This window comes from Alexandromys fortis, unplaced genomic scaffold (genome assembly GCF_014885135.2).
Source record: "Alexandromys fortis isolate MF-2015 unplaced genomic scaffold, M_Fortis_MF-2015_v1.1 scaffold_66, whole genome shotgun sequence".
Classification (NCBI taxonomy): Eukaryota; Metazoa; Chordata; class Mammalia; order Rodentia; family Cricetidae; genus Alexandromys; species Alexandromys fortis.
This window is the reverse complement of record NW_026067950.1, coordinates 1,227,897-1,242,676: the sequence shown is the minus strand read 5'-3', so window position 1 is coordinate 1,242,676 and position 14,780 is coordinate 1,227,897. Positions and strand designations below refer to the sequence as shown.

The following is a 14,780-nucleotide window of genomic DNA, read 5'->3' as shown; positions in this document are numbered from 1 at the left end:
CAGCTTCAGACTCCCCATAGACCAAGTAACCACAAAGTATAAGCAACTCCAAAGGCTCCATCTGATCTACTCTTTCCTGTCTTAAAATGAGTTCAAGTTAATCAGCAAAGAGGGCTTCTGTGAAGGCTCCCACACCCATCCTGTCTTCTCTCTGTTGGAGGAAAGTCAAACAAATCAATACCTACTCATAATCCTAGCAGGGTTCCACATGAACCAGTGCCACCGCTGCTATTGATCTACAAACATGAAACAAGTCCAGGTTAACTTTATTGAAAATACATAGTTCCCTCTTTCTCATGCTAAAGTAAATACAGTATAAACGATAAATAGTGTCATTGGACCAAAAATGAAAAGTATATTAAAGTATATATGAAACAGTTCTTCACCAACTTCCTAGGAACCAAAGTATGAATTAACTGAAAACCCATCACACCAAAGTCCCTTCACCCTCACCATCAGTTTCTAAAGAATCCATGTGTATTGATTTTGCCTTTTCAACACTAGGAATAGAACCTGGGGCCATGCCTATGCTCAGAAAGTGATTCACCACCAAGCTAAACTCCCAGTTCCAAAGGCTTCACAAACCAATTACTTTTTGTATGGATGGCCCTTAGAAACAATTTTATGAATATAAAGGAACTCAAAACAGATACACATATATGATATAAATTTAATGCACAAATTCATGAACTGGAACACAGGAGAGTGAAGAATCCAGGAAGCGAATACAAAGTAGCTTTTGTTTTTTCTCAACACTCTGAAAAAAACACTTCATTCAAAAGCCTGACAAATTTATCAATGCACTCATTAGAAGGCGTTTTAGTGCTGTGATTTTCCCTATGATGTCACAAGAGCAATCTCTAAAAGCAGTGGGAGGTTCTATATGGTGCATCCTACATGTTAAATCTATCAATGTTTAATATTCAGTACTTAATATTTAATATACTTTCTTCAAAAAGCACTTCTGATGACTCAAATCCATTCTTAATTGCAATTAGTTGCTTTAATAAGGTTAGGCTAAAATTAATAAATGATGACTTAAAGCGACATTTCTGAAAAAAACGCCTGCAAGTCTGAAGTTTTAATTTCCTTGGGGAAAAAAGTGTGAATGCTGAGACGCTCCTACCCTGTGTTCCTGCAGATTCTGACTGCCAATGTTAGAACATGCAGTGACATTATCTGTAATAACCATGTCCGTGAGGGGGAGACCCCATACCATTCCTGAGTCATAATCTTACGGAAAACGTGATTGGTGGCGCCATCTCTATCCGCTCTGCTATGAGACTGGAGCAGGTACAACCTCCCCATATCATACACCCATGAGTTGTCCCAGTGGGAGACCCTGCACAAGGAACTGATGGAGGTTATGTCTTTCTGCCGGCTTCACCTATGGTCTCAAGAAGAGAAGCGGTCCCTTGCTCTTCTCTGCACCTGAAGCTATTCCACTCACTTGTCCCCAACTCCAATAAATCCACTGATATTCAGTGTTTCTTTCGCTCGGCATGATTAAAAAAAAAAAAACAGCACAAGGATGTGGGGTATGGTCACACCCACACAGCACAGACGTTACCAGCACAGGGGAAAACCCCCTTCTCCTATGTCACAATGGAGCTGCATATCTGAGAACCAGAGATACAACCAGAGCTCAGGTTTAGCCTATACACAAGGAAGGAGGAGGGACAGTGGAGTAAAGACTCTTACAGGACCGGTTCAGTTCACCCTTGGAAATGATGATGGCGCAGCTCGGCCATAAACACATATGATCTCTACAGAGTTTCTAGGCAGTGTGCTATTGTGTAATTCTGCAGGAAATAAAACAGACCCCTCCCACCCCCCATCACAAGTGCCTCAGTAGTTCTGCTGAAGCTTTGCTACTCACCAGGACACTGGTATGGGAGCTCTGGACCACTGATCTAAATGCAGCACCATCAAGGGGACGATGAAATGAACACGTGTGAAGAGTCTAGACCTTTGACCTACTGTGCCTCAAACGATAACCCGATATGAACAGACTAATTCGCCGTCTGTTTAACACCGCTCCAAAGGACAGAAATAAGAAGAAGGTAGCAAATGAGGAAGGCAAACATGATGCTTACTTTCTTTAAATGCTTGACAGTAGCCAAGGAAAGATAACAAAAAGAACAGGGCACACAGGAGATCTGCACGGCCAACAACACCAGCGACCTTAAAAGAAGGGGGAGAAAGATTTACATAAAAAACATTAAAGCATTCCTAACTTTTGGATATACAAAACGTCCCTTAGACACAAAACAAGTGACTTTACCCCACCACCTATGACATCGTGTTGGCAGTGCTGTACAGATCTGGCGGTGTTATCTTACAGCCGGTTTGTTCTCTGCACCCTTCTTGGTGCAGGACTTCACTTCACTGCTTTAAAAGAAACCAGGCTATTTGAACAGATTGTTCTGGGCACACAGTGTTATTTAACACACTGTGCTCAAGAACACCAGCAACCCAGGTTTCTCGTGTTCTACAGGAGATTTTCAGTGGAAAGTGTTATAAGCTCAGAGTGCACAGTATTTTAAAAATGCATCCTGGGAGCAGCAAGATGGAACAGCAGCAACAGGCACTTGCTGCCCAAGCCTGGAGACCTGAGTTCAACCCCAGCACCCACACAGAAGGGAATGGAGAGAACAAACTTCAGGTCCTCTAGCATGCGTATGTATTATGGCATGCATGCCCCATCCCCCAGTATTAGGCATGCACATACATCAAGCATGCATGCTAGTGCACACACACACAAATAAACATAATAGCTAATTAATTAACTAATCAAAAAATTTAAATCTGATTGGAAACACAATGGGCATAAAAGTACAAAATATGTTAAAAGTTTAGGCAGAAAGAAAAAGGCTTAATGACTCTGAGCTGCCTCTGCCATCTTTTCCCTGACTCAAACTGCAAGTAAGGATGCTTCTGAAGTGACCAATCAGATGGAACAGAGCACAGTGCCCATCCTTTCTCTCTCAGTCCCAACTAGTGACAATGAAGCTGTATAAAGTGTGTGTTCACTTCTTCCAGTTACATTGCCCCAGTAACCGTTTTCCAAATATAAGGGAAAACAGAATCCTACTCATGAGGATTGCTCTAGTTTACGGGGTATCCTTTACTAACTGGCACCCAAATGTGGCAAATCCCTTTAACGGATGGAAGACCGATCGCTTCTCAAAGGACAGATAAAATACCACGCCTGTGGAAATTAGCACACATACGTATGTTTTGTAAGGGCTTGTATGGTCAACAGCTAAACAAGAATGCCTTTAATCGTCTTCCTTCCACATATGGAAGGCTGAGGTGTCCACTGTAGCTGCAATCGCCCAGTGAGGTGTCTTGGGAAATCTAGGATGTCAAGCAGGGCTAAGAGGACAGAATGAGTTGATGAGTCTATTTTAGCAAAAGTCTGTGTGAGTGGAGACGTACAGAGAGGCAAGCGTGATGGTTAATCTTGGCAACTTGATGGGATCTACATACAGTCAGCCCAGAGACAACCCTCTGTAAAGGAATTCATAACCAGTTAACTAAGGTAAACTCGCTCTTAATGTGTGCAGCACCACTTTAGGGACTGGCGACTTTAATTAAATAAAGAAGAGACAGTGAGCTAGGCACTATCGTTCATTAGATGTGCCCAACCAGCTTATGATCTACTGCCACACCTTCCCTTCCATGATGGACGGTGCCCTCAAACTGCGAGCCACACTCACCCCTTCCTTCCTCAAGTTGCTTCTGTCAGGTATTGTCACACAAAGTAACAACCAACCAGCACAGGAAGCAAGGGCCAAAACAAGCTTATCGGGCCTGAAGAGAGCATGGCAGTTCACTGGAGGGTTCAATGGATACACAATGAGTTATGGATGCTCAGAGGTAAGCTCATTCCACCAAGGACACACTGAGTGATCAGAGATGCAGCTACAGGCAAAGCCTGGCACATGGTGAGTGTGGCTCCCTGTTAGTTCCATTCATGAATTCCAGAGAGCTTCTAGACATATGACAAAGTGGCAGGCAGGAAAAGGACCAAGGACACCTTGGGGGTAGTATTCTGCTTCTGTGGCCTCCAGCTGGGATACAAGAAAAGGACCTTGTTAGAGCTGTGGCTCTGGACAGACCGGACCCCAAACCCTTTCAGAACCTAATGCTGACCAGCAAACCAAGAAGAGGAAGGCAAGGGAACCAGGACTTCTTGAAATGACTGAAGGGGAAGGGGCAGTTCTGGCAAGAGCCAAGGACAAAGGCAAAAGGATCAGACTGTTGAAGCCGCTTCTATCAGGGTAGTAAAAATGCAAGCAAAGAACCGCCAGGAAGTGAACTTGAAACAAATGAACTTATTTTCTAAAGGAAAGCTCTTCTTTTGGTAAACTACTGTACTTCTTTCTGGTTGTGAGCTCGGTGTATAACAGCTGAACAGTCGCTCCACCCCTATTCTGCTAAATATTAAAGACAACCTCAGTCTCTGAGCGATGAAGGTTATACTACCTGACATGAAAACAAATGGAAAAGAAACCCATGGCAAGTGTTTTAATGAAGGATTCAGCACTTCAGTGAGTATTAACTAAAGAGAGAGCTCACAGGATAGAATGTCCAAGGCTATATCCAAGAACAGGCTATATCTAACCACTGGAGAGCAGAAACAAGAAGGACAAGGCTTCCTTCCTTTCTTGTTTTCTTCGTTTCCTTTCTTTTTCTCTTTTTTATTGATATTTGCAAAATATGTATTTTTCAGGTAAACTCTCCAACAGTTTTTGTTTTCTTTCAGGGTCCCTCAAACACTCCTGTCAAGATTTTTCTGGGGGAAAAAAAATCAATATACCCTTCCTCATCAATTAAACCAGTGGCATCTAAATTTCCTTACTAGGGACAAGAATTAAGAATTTGGGGGTCAGAAGGAAGTGGGCAAGGGTTCCCGTACTAATCCCCTTTGTGTTGAAGGCTAAGTGTTCGAAGCTGGGTATGACAGACGGTTCGTGCCAACAATCCCAGCACTTGAAGGTGGAGGCAGAAGGACAAGAGTTCTTCTTGTCAGCCCCATCTACATAGCTACAGGTGAATTCGAGACCATCCTGAGATGGAAAGATTGTATCTTGTCTCTTGTCCCACCCTTGGCAAACACCTGGGTTCAGTAAGGGTGGGCAGAAGTCTTGAAGAGACCAGAACCCAGGCAACTTGTCATCTTTAGCCACACTTTGAGCACAATGGGACCTCATGTCCTCAAGGAGTCCTTGGGGAATATCTGATTCTGATAGATGAGCCAAAACCAGATCGGGGCTTAGCAGTATCTGTTCTTGCTCCTCTCCCTTCCTAGGAATCAGTACCTTGTCAGTGGCCTCACATGCCTGATAACAACCCAGAGTGGTTTGAGATGGCATATTTGGGGGAGAGGGTGTTGACTGATTTTGGTTATATCATCTGAGGCAAAGTCAATTTGGTTGTAAAGATTTCCCTACCAATCAGAATCCAGATAGGGATCAGACTGAAGGGTGACCAATTGATCCCATGCTGCCTGGGGCCACCTTGGCTTTAGTCAGAACCCTCTGCCCCAGGCACATTGGACAGCTAGGAAATGTTAGGTGCTTAAGTTGGTTTTGGTGGAACACCTCTATATCATTCCAGCGCTTAGAAGGAGGCAGGAGGATCAGGCATTCGAGGTTAGCCATGGCTATGTGATACCCTGTCTCAAGGGGAGAAAACGGAGAAAAAAAAACCAGTAATAACATAAAAGAGAAAATATAAGTATTTATTAACAGTGTGCAACAATATCTTCAGTATTAAGGCTGGAGGTGGGGTAAAGGCACAAAATACATTCATATTAATGAAAAGAAATGTATGTCATTAAAACCTGGTAGGGCTCATGCTGCTACTCCATCCTCTTAAAACATATATACAGACACACATTTACTCCAATCTGCCCTGTCCTCATGCCACAAGGTGGGACCATCACGGCCACACCACAGAAGCTCTTTCCCGTCCTGGCAGGACATCTGTGAGGCATCCCCCTGCCTCCTGAAGATAAGCTCCAGGTGCCTTGCTCTTTGCACACATTTAAAGCTGGCATTTAAAAAATGTAGAGTGAGCGATTAGCAGAGAAAGCTGATAAGAGGAAATTGGATAGTGTGTCAAATTAATGAAAGGTAAACACACAAAATATGTCTGTGAATGCTAATTTTTAACTATCCCTTACTTTCCGAAATCTGAGTTTAAATGGCTGTTATGGAATGACAGATAGAGGAAGAGAATTTTCAAATATTCCTTTCTCCCCAAGGGTAGCCACCCCCTCTCTCTCTCTGTGTGTGTGTGTGTGTGTGTGTGTGTGTGTGTGTGTGTGTGTGTGTCTGGAAGCCAGATGCCAACCCTGAGTTTTATTTCCCAGTGGTGAACCATCTTGGTTTAGTCAGGATCTCTCCTGGGTCCATAACTAGATAATTAGGCTAGGCTGGCAGCCCTGAGTACAGTCAATCTCTCCTTCCCCATCAGTAGGACCACAGGCACACACCCTATGCCAGGTATACTGTGGGTGCTGGCAGCCAAACTCAGGTCTCCATTGCTTGCACGGCAAGGACTCTATGAACTGTGCTATCTCTCCATTCCCATCAATTCCTTCCAAAGATCTGGAACAGGGCCTCTAAAGGTTAGCAGATAAACTGCATTGATCTGCAATGTGTGTCTGTGAGTGTTTGTCCCTGCTCAAGCATGTGTAAGCATACCCAGGGCTGGAAACCTTTTTATACATCAAGTTCTCAATATGTAAAATCTTAACTTTGGAAAACCTCTGGTTAATCATTCGATTTTATTTTGGTTTTACGACTATGTCCAATTAGACAAGAAGCAAACAGTCAATCAGGGGTTTCCCAGAAAGCCCTGTTTGTGTCATACACCGCATCTGAGATGCAACAAACACTTAGACCAGAGAAGTGAGGCTGCAACCCATTCTAACTTGGCCATGGTTGTGCACAGATAAGAGACAAAGGGTTTAAAGCGGGCTCCGGCAGCATCAGCCACAGCCTTTCACAAAAGATACGGAAGACAACAATAAAAATTCCATAGCGTTCTTGAAACCAAAGAACAGATATTATGAGAAATCGTAATTTCTAAAACCAAGAATTCTGATTAACATTTTAGAATTGACTCTAAGGCTCTCAATAGGGCAATCAGTTAAACATAGGTCTGTTAGAGGTCAAGGCCCACTGTGAGAGGAAGAGCCTATGAAGCTTCTAACCCAGGTGTTTGGTGCTCCCAGAATGACCAATCCAATCTCTTCAGCAACACACCCCCTCACGTTTTCCAAGTGCTCAGGTGTGCACATGGGTTTCCTGGCGACCTCACACATGCCCAGTTAAATCTCAACAGTCTATGTCTACAGTGTACTCTTCATGTCCTAGGCACAGAGACACGGCCACAGGGCAGCAGGCTAGACTCCTGTCACTGCTGTTCAGCACCTGGCAGAGAGTGTTAAGGGGAAGATACCCAGGGAGGGAGGAGGGAAGCTTCAGGAGCAGCTCCCCTGCACCTGCACAGACCATGGAACCTGAGAGTTTCAGTGTACCCTATACTCACTCTTCTTTATCCTCCTGGGATTCTCACTGCCTATAAAGTTGTACCAGACCATCTGATGTCATACTGCTTTTATGCTAACTATATAAGAAAGGATTCTGTAAATCATACAGTCAGCTACCACAAAAAGACCGCCTCAGACCAGGTGTGCTGGTGCATGCTTTTAATCCCAGCACTCAGGTAGGTGGATCTCTGTAATTTAGAGTAGGGTATACATAGGGAGCTCTATGCCAACCAGGGCCTAGATAATAAGATCCTATCTCCCTCCAAAAATAAATAAAATAAATAGAAAAACTGCCCCACCCAGTCTGAGGACTAAGGAAGGTCTTTAGGCTGCAAAATGAGGCAACATTAACATTTCTGCCCTTGAAGTTATCACACAGGTAGACGGTGCCCCCCAAGACCACAGCACACTCTGAGGAGACAGTCTCTCAGTTTGGTGGCTGTTATTTGCCCATAAAGAGGGGGTCCTCTGACCTAGAACCCACTGCATCAAATATCTAACAGGGAAAGTATCATGTATTTCCTGAAAACATTGTGATGTGTGCTCTGTAACCACGAGGAACACACGAAGAGCCCATTTCAGAAAAGCAGATAGCACATACATGTCCTACACACATGCAGACGGTCACACGTGGGGGATACTCACACACTCAGTGTGCACTGGGTGGACAGCGAAGAGCAGAGCCGCCAGCAGGGAAGCTCTGGGCGCCAGGTGTACCCTCCGGCCTTTGCTGGTGTACTGCAGGCCTCCAAACAGCACTGAGAAGACGTCCAGCATGAGGACAGAGATGCCACCATGCAGGAGGATGTTGACCACGTGGAAACCCACGGGGTGGAAGCCTCCCGACAGATAGTAGTTGATCCTGCAACAGAGAGGATGCGTGAAACACACACAACAGAACGGGGGCTGGTGAAGGCTCTTGGTGCCTCCTTCATGAAAAGAGCATCAAGGCTATAATACCTGTCCAGCTAAGAAGCCTGAGGAAACCAGGAAAACAATTATCCACAGAGGAGAGTGGGAACAATGGCCACGTCACGGGGGAAGGCACCGAAAATACAGGGAGAGGAAAATCAAAAGCAGAGCTAGACCTTTTTATTTTAAGTTTAAGGGATTATTTCCCAAGGACAAGATAAATGACAAATCCTTCGAGGCTATCCCAAAGGGGACTAGATTTAAGATATCCACAGAACCCTCTGCACACACACATACACACACAAAAAGAGCTTTAACATTATGTATCCCCAGTCTTCATCTGCAGGATACCTTTCTACTGTGAGTCTTTCTTTTGACTACTTCTCAACTGCTCAACTACTTCTAATTGTTTTTAAAAGCAAGAGCTATACACAAGAATTTAAATGTATCCCAGAAACAGGTATAAGAACTGTTATGTGACTAGTAATCCTAGCTAATGGGGACTAGAAGTCATCTTTAAACTTCATTTTCATTTTACATATTGACTTGGTAATGGTAGGATGATTAGGAACTTAGTTTTGTCATAAAAAAAACCATGATTTTATGGGATGCCTGTGTTGCTTTGATACATATTGTGTTGTTCCCCTGCTGCTTTGCTACCCAAACGGTAAAGGGTGGGCTCTTGCTGGTCTGAGCATCACCCTTGCACAGGGACCAGGCCAATATCTGCGTAACTCCAGTTGATACGGAGATTCCTCAGGCAAAGCCTCTCAACCTTCCTGTGGCACAGTTTCTAAGACCTTAAATAAGCACAGAATCTTACAATACAAATGGGCTCCACCTACCTAAAAACTAGCAACGGAACCCCCACATACGATGTCATCTGGAAACCTCCAATGGTGCTCCTGTTTCTACTCTGACACCTTACCTGAAAGTCAGGACGGTAAGTGGCCGGTAGGACTTATGGCTGGTATTGCTGCTTAGTCTACTGCCCCAGAAGTCATGATGCCACAGGTCTCCCAGGGGTGTGTCTGACCGAAGGTCCTGCAGGAACACAATGGGACGTTCTGGACAAGGAGTCAAGATCCTCCCCTCATCTTGCCCCAAAGCCGTGAAAACTCTGCCCACTTCATCCTTCCTACTAGCCCCAGGCCCAGCTCCCCCCACCCCCATTATCTCTTGTCCAGGATATGGGCAAGCTTCTTAAAAGAGCCACCAAATCCTCCCACTTTCTACACAAAGCACTTCTAAGTGCACATTAACTACAACTAGCCAGTGGGTTACAAGCCTTTCAATAGCATCTCCCTTCCTGGGTCAAAGTCAGTGTCCTCATAGGGCTGCAATCGCCTCCACACACATCTGCCTAACTCCATGTTTCTGCCCAGCTCTCCTGAGTTCCCTCCCAAGAGGCTTTGCATAGGCAAATCTGCCCTAGACGGTCATCTTCAACCCTCTGCATCCCAAATGGACTTCAATCCTTTTCTGTGGGTTCCACGGCATCTCATACCTGTACCCATAACACCTGGCTCACCGGTCACTCATAGCTATGGCTTAATTATCTCTACCACTAGACTGGCGCGCCACAAGGCCCGGCGGACCACATGAGCTCAAGTACAGAAGGTGCTTAAAACATGCTGAAAGAAGAGACCACTCGGCAACATAAGGCCACTACTACCCTTTCACGGTCAATTAAATAAGGTGAAGTATCAGAAAAGCATGCAGTTTGAACAAGTATGGGCAAATATAATGCTTAAAATTTCCACTTTTGGTCATGAGTTAAGCAGACTGTGAAACTAAGGAAAAAAATTTCATACAATTTTAAAATATAAAATTATTAAATATTAAACAAAACTCTCTCTTTCTGCTGAGATAATTTGGCCTTATATTACACCAAGCATGCTTACAAGCATTTTACCTTACTTTAAAATATGAAACTGAATGCTGTAAAAATCAAACAAGGGGGCTGGAGAGACGGCTCAGCAGCTAAAAGCATGTTCTGTTCAGTTCCCAGCACCCATGTTGGGGGGCTCACGACTCCTTCTAACTCTTGGTCTATATCTTCACATGATTAGCCCTGAAATCCAGCAGGTCGGTGTACCTAATCGGAGAAACTACACCATTACCGGCTTTCTAAAAAGTTGCCTTCTGAGCACAGAAGGATGCTCAAAATCAGAAGAAATGGCTAAGTGGCTAAGAATGCATACCGCTCTCTCAGAGGACTTGAGTTTGGTTCTCAGCATCCATTCTGGGCTCACAACCATCTGCAAATCCATTTCTGGGGGATTCAATGGCCTCTGCCACCTCAGGCACTTGCATACACGTGGCACACACACACACACTTTACAATTTCCTCCCCACACAGAAGAGTTGGTTAAGTGACAGATGGCCTCAAAGAATAAACACCCACGTTCCAATATGGACTTTCGTACTTGATATGAATGAAGTGCTTGCCGACTCACAGGGAAGGCGTCAGGAGGAGGAACAGACGCAAAGTCGATCACTGGATTCTCATGTGACTTTCCCTTCTCCCAGCTTTAGTGGCCTTAAAAATGTAGAGCATCTACCCAACGAGACAGTTGGATGTTTTGCAAAGATTACAGGATCCATCTGCTAACTCAGCGACAAAAGCAGGAGCCCAGGCCCTTGTGTTTTGCCACAAAAGGGCTTGTTCAGTTGTGAGGTGGTTGGGAGCAGCGTCTCATCCTCCCTCCGAACAGAAACGAACACCAAAGAAGCTCTAAATATTTAACAAGGCACAGCCTACACGAAGCAGAGTGTGCGAGGGAAAGGTCAAGTTTTTCTTCTAATGATTTATGGGAACATTAGAATATATCTGAAATCCCTCCTAACAGCACTGACTCAGAGGTCAACAAAAAAATGGCAACTCAGCCCAAGGAAGCATCTAGCAAATAGAATCCAACTCCCTCCCCCAGCAACCGCCTGCTGACATCATGAAGACACAGCGATCATCAGAACACTCCACACACCACAGTCAGGCTTCCATCTTCCCAGCGCAATGGAACTTTCCAGCACAGGTTCTGAACTAACCCTTCACACACCCAGGTAGGGGTGTGTTGAAAGTCACCATAACCACAGAACTTAAAGAGGTGAACCCTTGTTGGAAAAGTTATTTTGTGTCTCTCAAGGTATCAATGTGGCACAGCTGTTCAGAGCGACTTGCCTCTTAAGGAGTCACCTGTCATGGGTGGCAGGTGAAGGCAAGGGAGGGGTCATTAGGCTTGGTAGCAGATGCCTTACCCTGCTGGGTCATCTCAGTGGCCTTCATTTATTACGACCAGGCAGCAGCAGTGCTGCAAAAGCTCCTTCAATGACATGCCCCAGAGAGACAGGCAGGTGCATTCCTTCACGTCCCGGCCAAGCGCAGGCAATGCAACCTATGTGCTGAGTAAGACGATCACAAAGGCTCTACCTCATGCCACTTGTGAGCGCCCGTTCTGCCTGCCTCCGAGTTCCCTACTCTCACTGTCTTTGGGCCCATTTGAATCTTTTCCTTCCCATTTGACAATAAAAACGGCGACTACTCTCCCAACCTTATAAAGCGGCAACTGGGGAACAAGGTGGGCTAGGATTTTGCATGGTCGGCAAACTTGAATCTCCAAACATGGAATGAGTGGGAACACTGTACCCCTCAGCAGCACATGGCTTCTGTCCAGCAGCTCTCAGGCCGCTGCCCTCACACACTAGACAGAGTCACAGCCTCACACTTTGATAGGTGATTAGATCCATCCATCACTAGAGCAAATGGGTGAGTCTTTCTTTCCTCCCGCAGTTCTGAAAAGCCTCATAAAACCTGAAGTGCTCAATCTGCTTTGCTCTGCAACACCCCTGGTCTTGTAATCTCAGCAGAATGACCTCTCTGATCTATGTGCAGATGGGATCTCCTCAGCACAGACAGGGGCTGCACACCCGAGGCAATAAGTTTAGGAGCTAATACATAAAATGAAATGGGAACTCTGGATCTTAAGAGAGACCCAGACCAAGAGTCGACCCCAAGCTTATCAGAGAATTAATACCAACTTGGATGATTACTAAGACAAAAGCAAACGGCATGTTTAAGTTCCTTAGAGGATTAAGACACAAACCTTATTGTTAACAATAGCTTCAGAGTCATCGAAGACAAAATCGCCATCATAACTCCTGGCAAAACACACGAGGGAAGCAAATCCTACTACTAGCTTAGCCCAGAAAGGGGGAAGCACAGAAGACGGCACGATGTGGTCCAAGTCAGCATCCAGCTCGGCCATCTTGCAAACTGCAGGCTGCCAGCCTCCTGCTGCAGCATTATGCTGAGGGATCTGCAAGGGGAATAACATCATATAAATACCTTTGAGCACACTTCTGCAGTGAACATCTTTACCGTAAGCAAGAGCTACATCGGTGGGCATGTTGTGATTTTATAGGTGATCTTTAGACGTGTTAAGTCAGGCAGAAACTTCAGTGGGCAGAGAAGCGACCTGGGATTCAGGCAGATTTCCCAACCCTAACATGACCTATGAAATCTGAAGCCCTTAGGTTTCTGATGCTTCCTTTCAGAAATTCTGATTTAACAGAATCCTATGTTTACTAGCCCCATAAAGCAAGTCATTTTTATTTCTCAGAGCCAGCTATACTTGGCTTAAAAAAAATTAATGATCAACTTCATCAACCCAGAAAAATCAGTAACTGTTCATTGCTGGCACACTGGGCGGGGGGAGTTAGAGCATACTTACGAAATACGACTGTGACCCCGGCTCTGAGAGACCTTACAGTGTGCGTGTGGACACAAGGGCTGATGTCAGTCAGTAGAAAATCTTAGAGAGGGGACTCGTGAGGTGAGGGCATATGGCGGGGATTGACTGAACTACAGTTTACATAGAGGGAGAATAACCAATTTCTTTGGAAGGTCCCAGAAAGAACTAAACTGCCCCAATTCTACCCAGAGAGCTGACTGCCAGTACCGGGAAGAGTCAAGTCAGAAATACACACTTCCAAACAAAGTGGTTTTCGCCACAGCTTCGCCACTGAAAAGGTAAACCGCTGTTTAAATCCTAATTGCAGTCAGGTCATCGTGGAGACCCTGATTGTGTGGCGTTGTATGAGTTTCTATCATTTCCTGTAGAACTAGGCAAACTATGAGACTTCGAGTTTTGTGACAGCCTGGGCCAATTCCAAGGCTCAAACTTGAAACTATCTGCAAATCAGGTTGTCTGTTCTTATTCCTACCACATCCTCTACAAGTGCTGCCTTCTGGCCAGGGTGCTCAGTTCAGTCTTGTATGTTTAGAGAGGTAACTAAACTCTCTGGAGCTCCTTCCTCGCTATGAGACGGACACGACACTGCCGACCTTAGAGCCGTCACTGGGGATACATATCTGGTGGGGGCAGGTGTTATTTGGCTTGTAGGTCCATGGCTGATGGAAGCTGTGGAAGGAACTCAAAACAGGAACCTAGCTGTAGAGGGCATAAAGGAATGCTACTTACTAGCTTGCTCAGCCTGCTCTCTGACTCAGCCCATGAAGGCACTACCCAGTAGTCTGAGCCCTCTGACACCAAACATTAATCAAGAAAGTGCCCCCACAGGCCAAGGTGATAGAGACATCGTCTGAATAGAGCCCCTGAGGTTTTAATGGATGTTGGGAGAAGGCAAACTATCATTATACTTTCCATGAGTTTGACAGTCTTTGCAAAAATCTCCCTTAGTACTGGCTTTTTGGTGTGAAAGCTCTGGTCCTCCCTAGAACAACTTCCATTCTGCTTTTAAGCCAATGAAGGAAAATTCTCTCCCCGTGGGCCGGGCTGCAGCTTGGTTATATTTGGTTCTAGATCTCCAAATAATACCTAGATCCACAGGAAGTCAGGCAAATAGGAGTCCCAGAATCTCACGCCACAGACATCTTTTTCTTTTCTTTTAGTCTTTTGTCTGAATAAAGGTAGAGCCAGACTGATGGGCACTCCTTTCAGTGGCAGCCTGACCCTTCCCAGAGGCAGAGTTGCACTTATAATCCAGACACAAAAGCCTGCAACTCTTTCTCTGCTTGTCCCCTGAGCACCATTGCCTGATGTAAGGCTTGCTCTTAGCAAGCACTCGGGGAATAGTCCACCTACTTTCCGCAGCTTTTTTTTCTTTCCACTGAAAAGGTAAACCACTGTTCAAATCCTAATTGTAGTCAGGTCACCATGAAGACCCTGACAGCTGTTTTACATTCTAGCTAAAGAAATTACTCCTGCCACCTCAAAATTAAAACAAGACTGAGTACCCAGGAAGACACTCTGGCGTTAAAAATGGAAGGAATAAATGTGTT

General features: G+C 45.1%; 1 protein-coding gene across 2 annotated transcripts in view; it reads right to left on the bottom strand.

Annotated features, from left to right (window-relative positions):
* The window catches only part of Tmtc4 (transmembrane O-mannosyltransferase targeting cadherins 4), a 54,712-nt gene that overhangs the window by 36,448 nt on the left and 3,484 nt on the right, over nt 1-14,780 (bottom strand). The window contains exons 2-5 of one of the 2 annotated variants that reach the window (XM_050150428.1): nt 12,583-12,795; nt 9,408-9,523; nt 8,213-8,429; nt 2,097-2,184 (exon numbers count right to left, since the gene is read on the bottom strand). In XM_050150428.1, the coding sequence (XP_050006385.1) occupies nt 2,097-2,184; nt 8,213-8,429; nt 9,408-9,523; nt 12,583-12,744 (583 nt within the window). In that variant the 5' untranslated portion in view covers nt 12,745-12,795. The remainder of the gene's footprint in view (nt 1-2,096; nt 2,185-8,212; nt 8,430-9,407; nt 9,524-12,582; nt 12,796-14,780) is intronic. The other variant, XM_050150429.1, reaches the window with a different exon arrangement.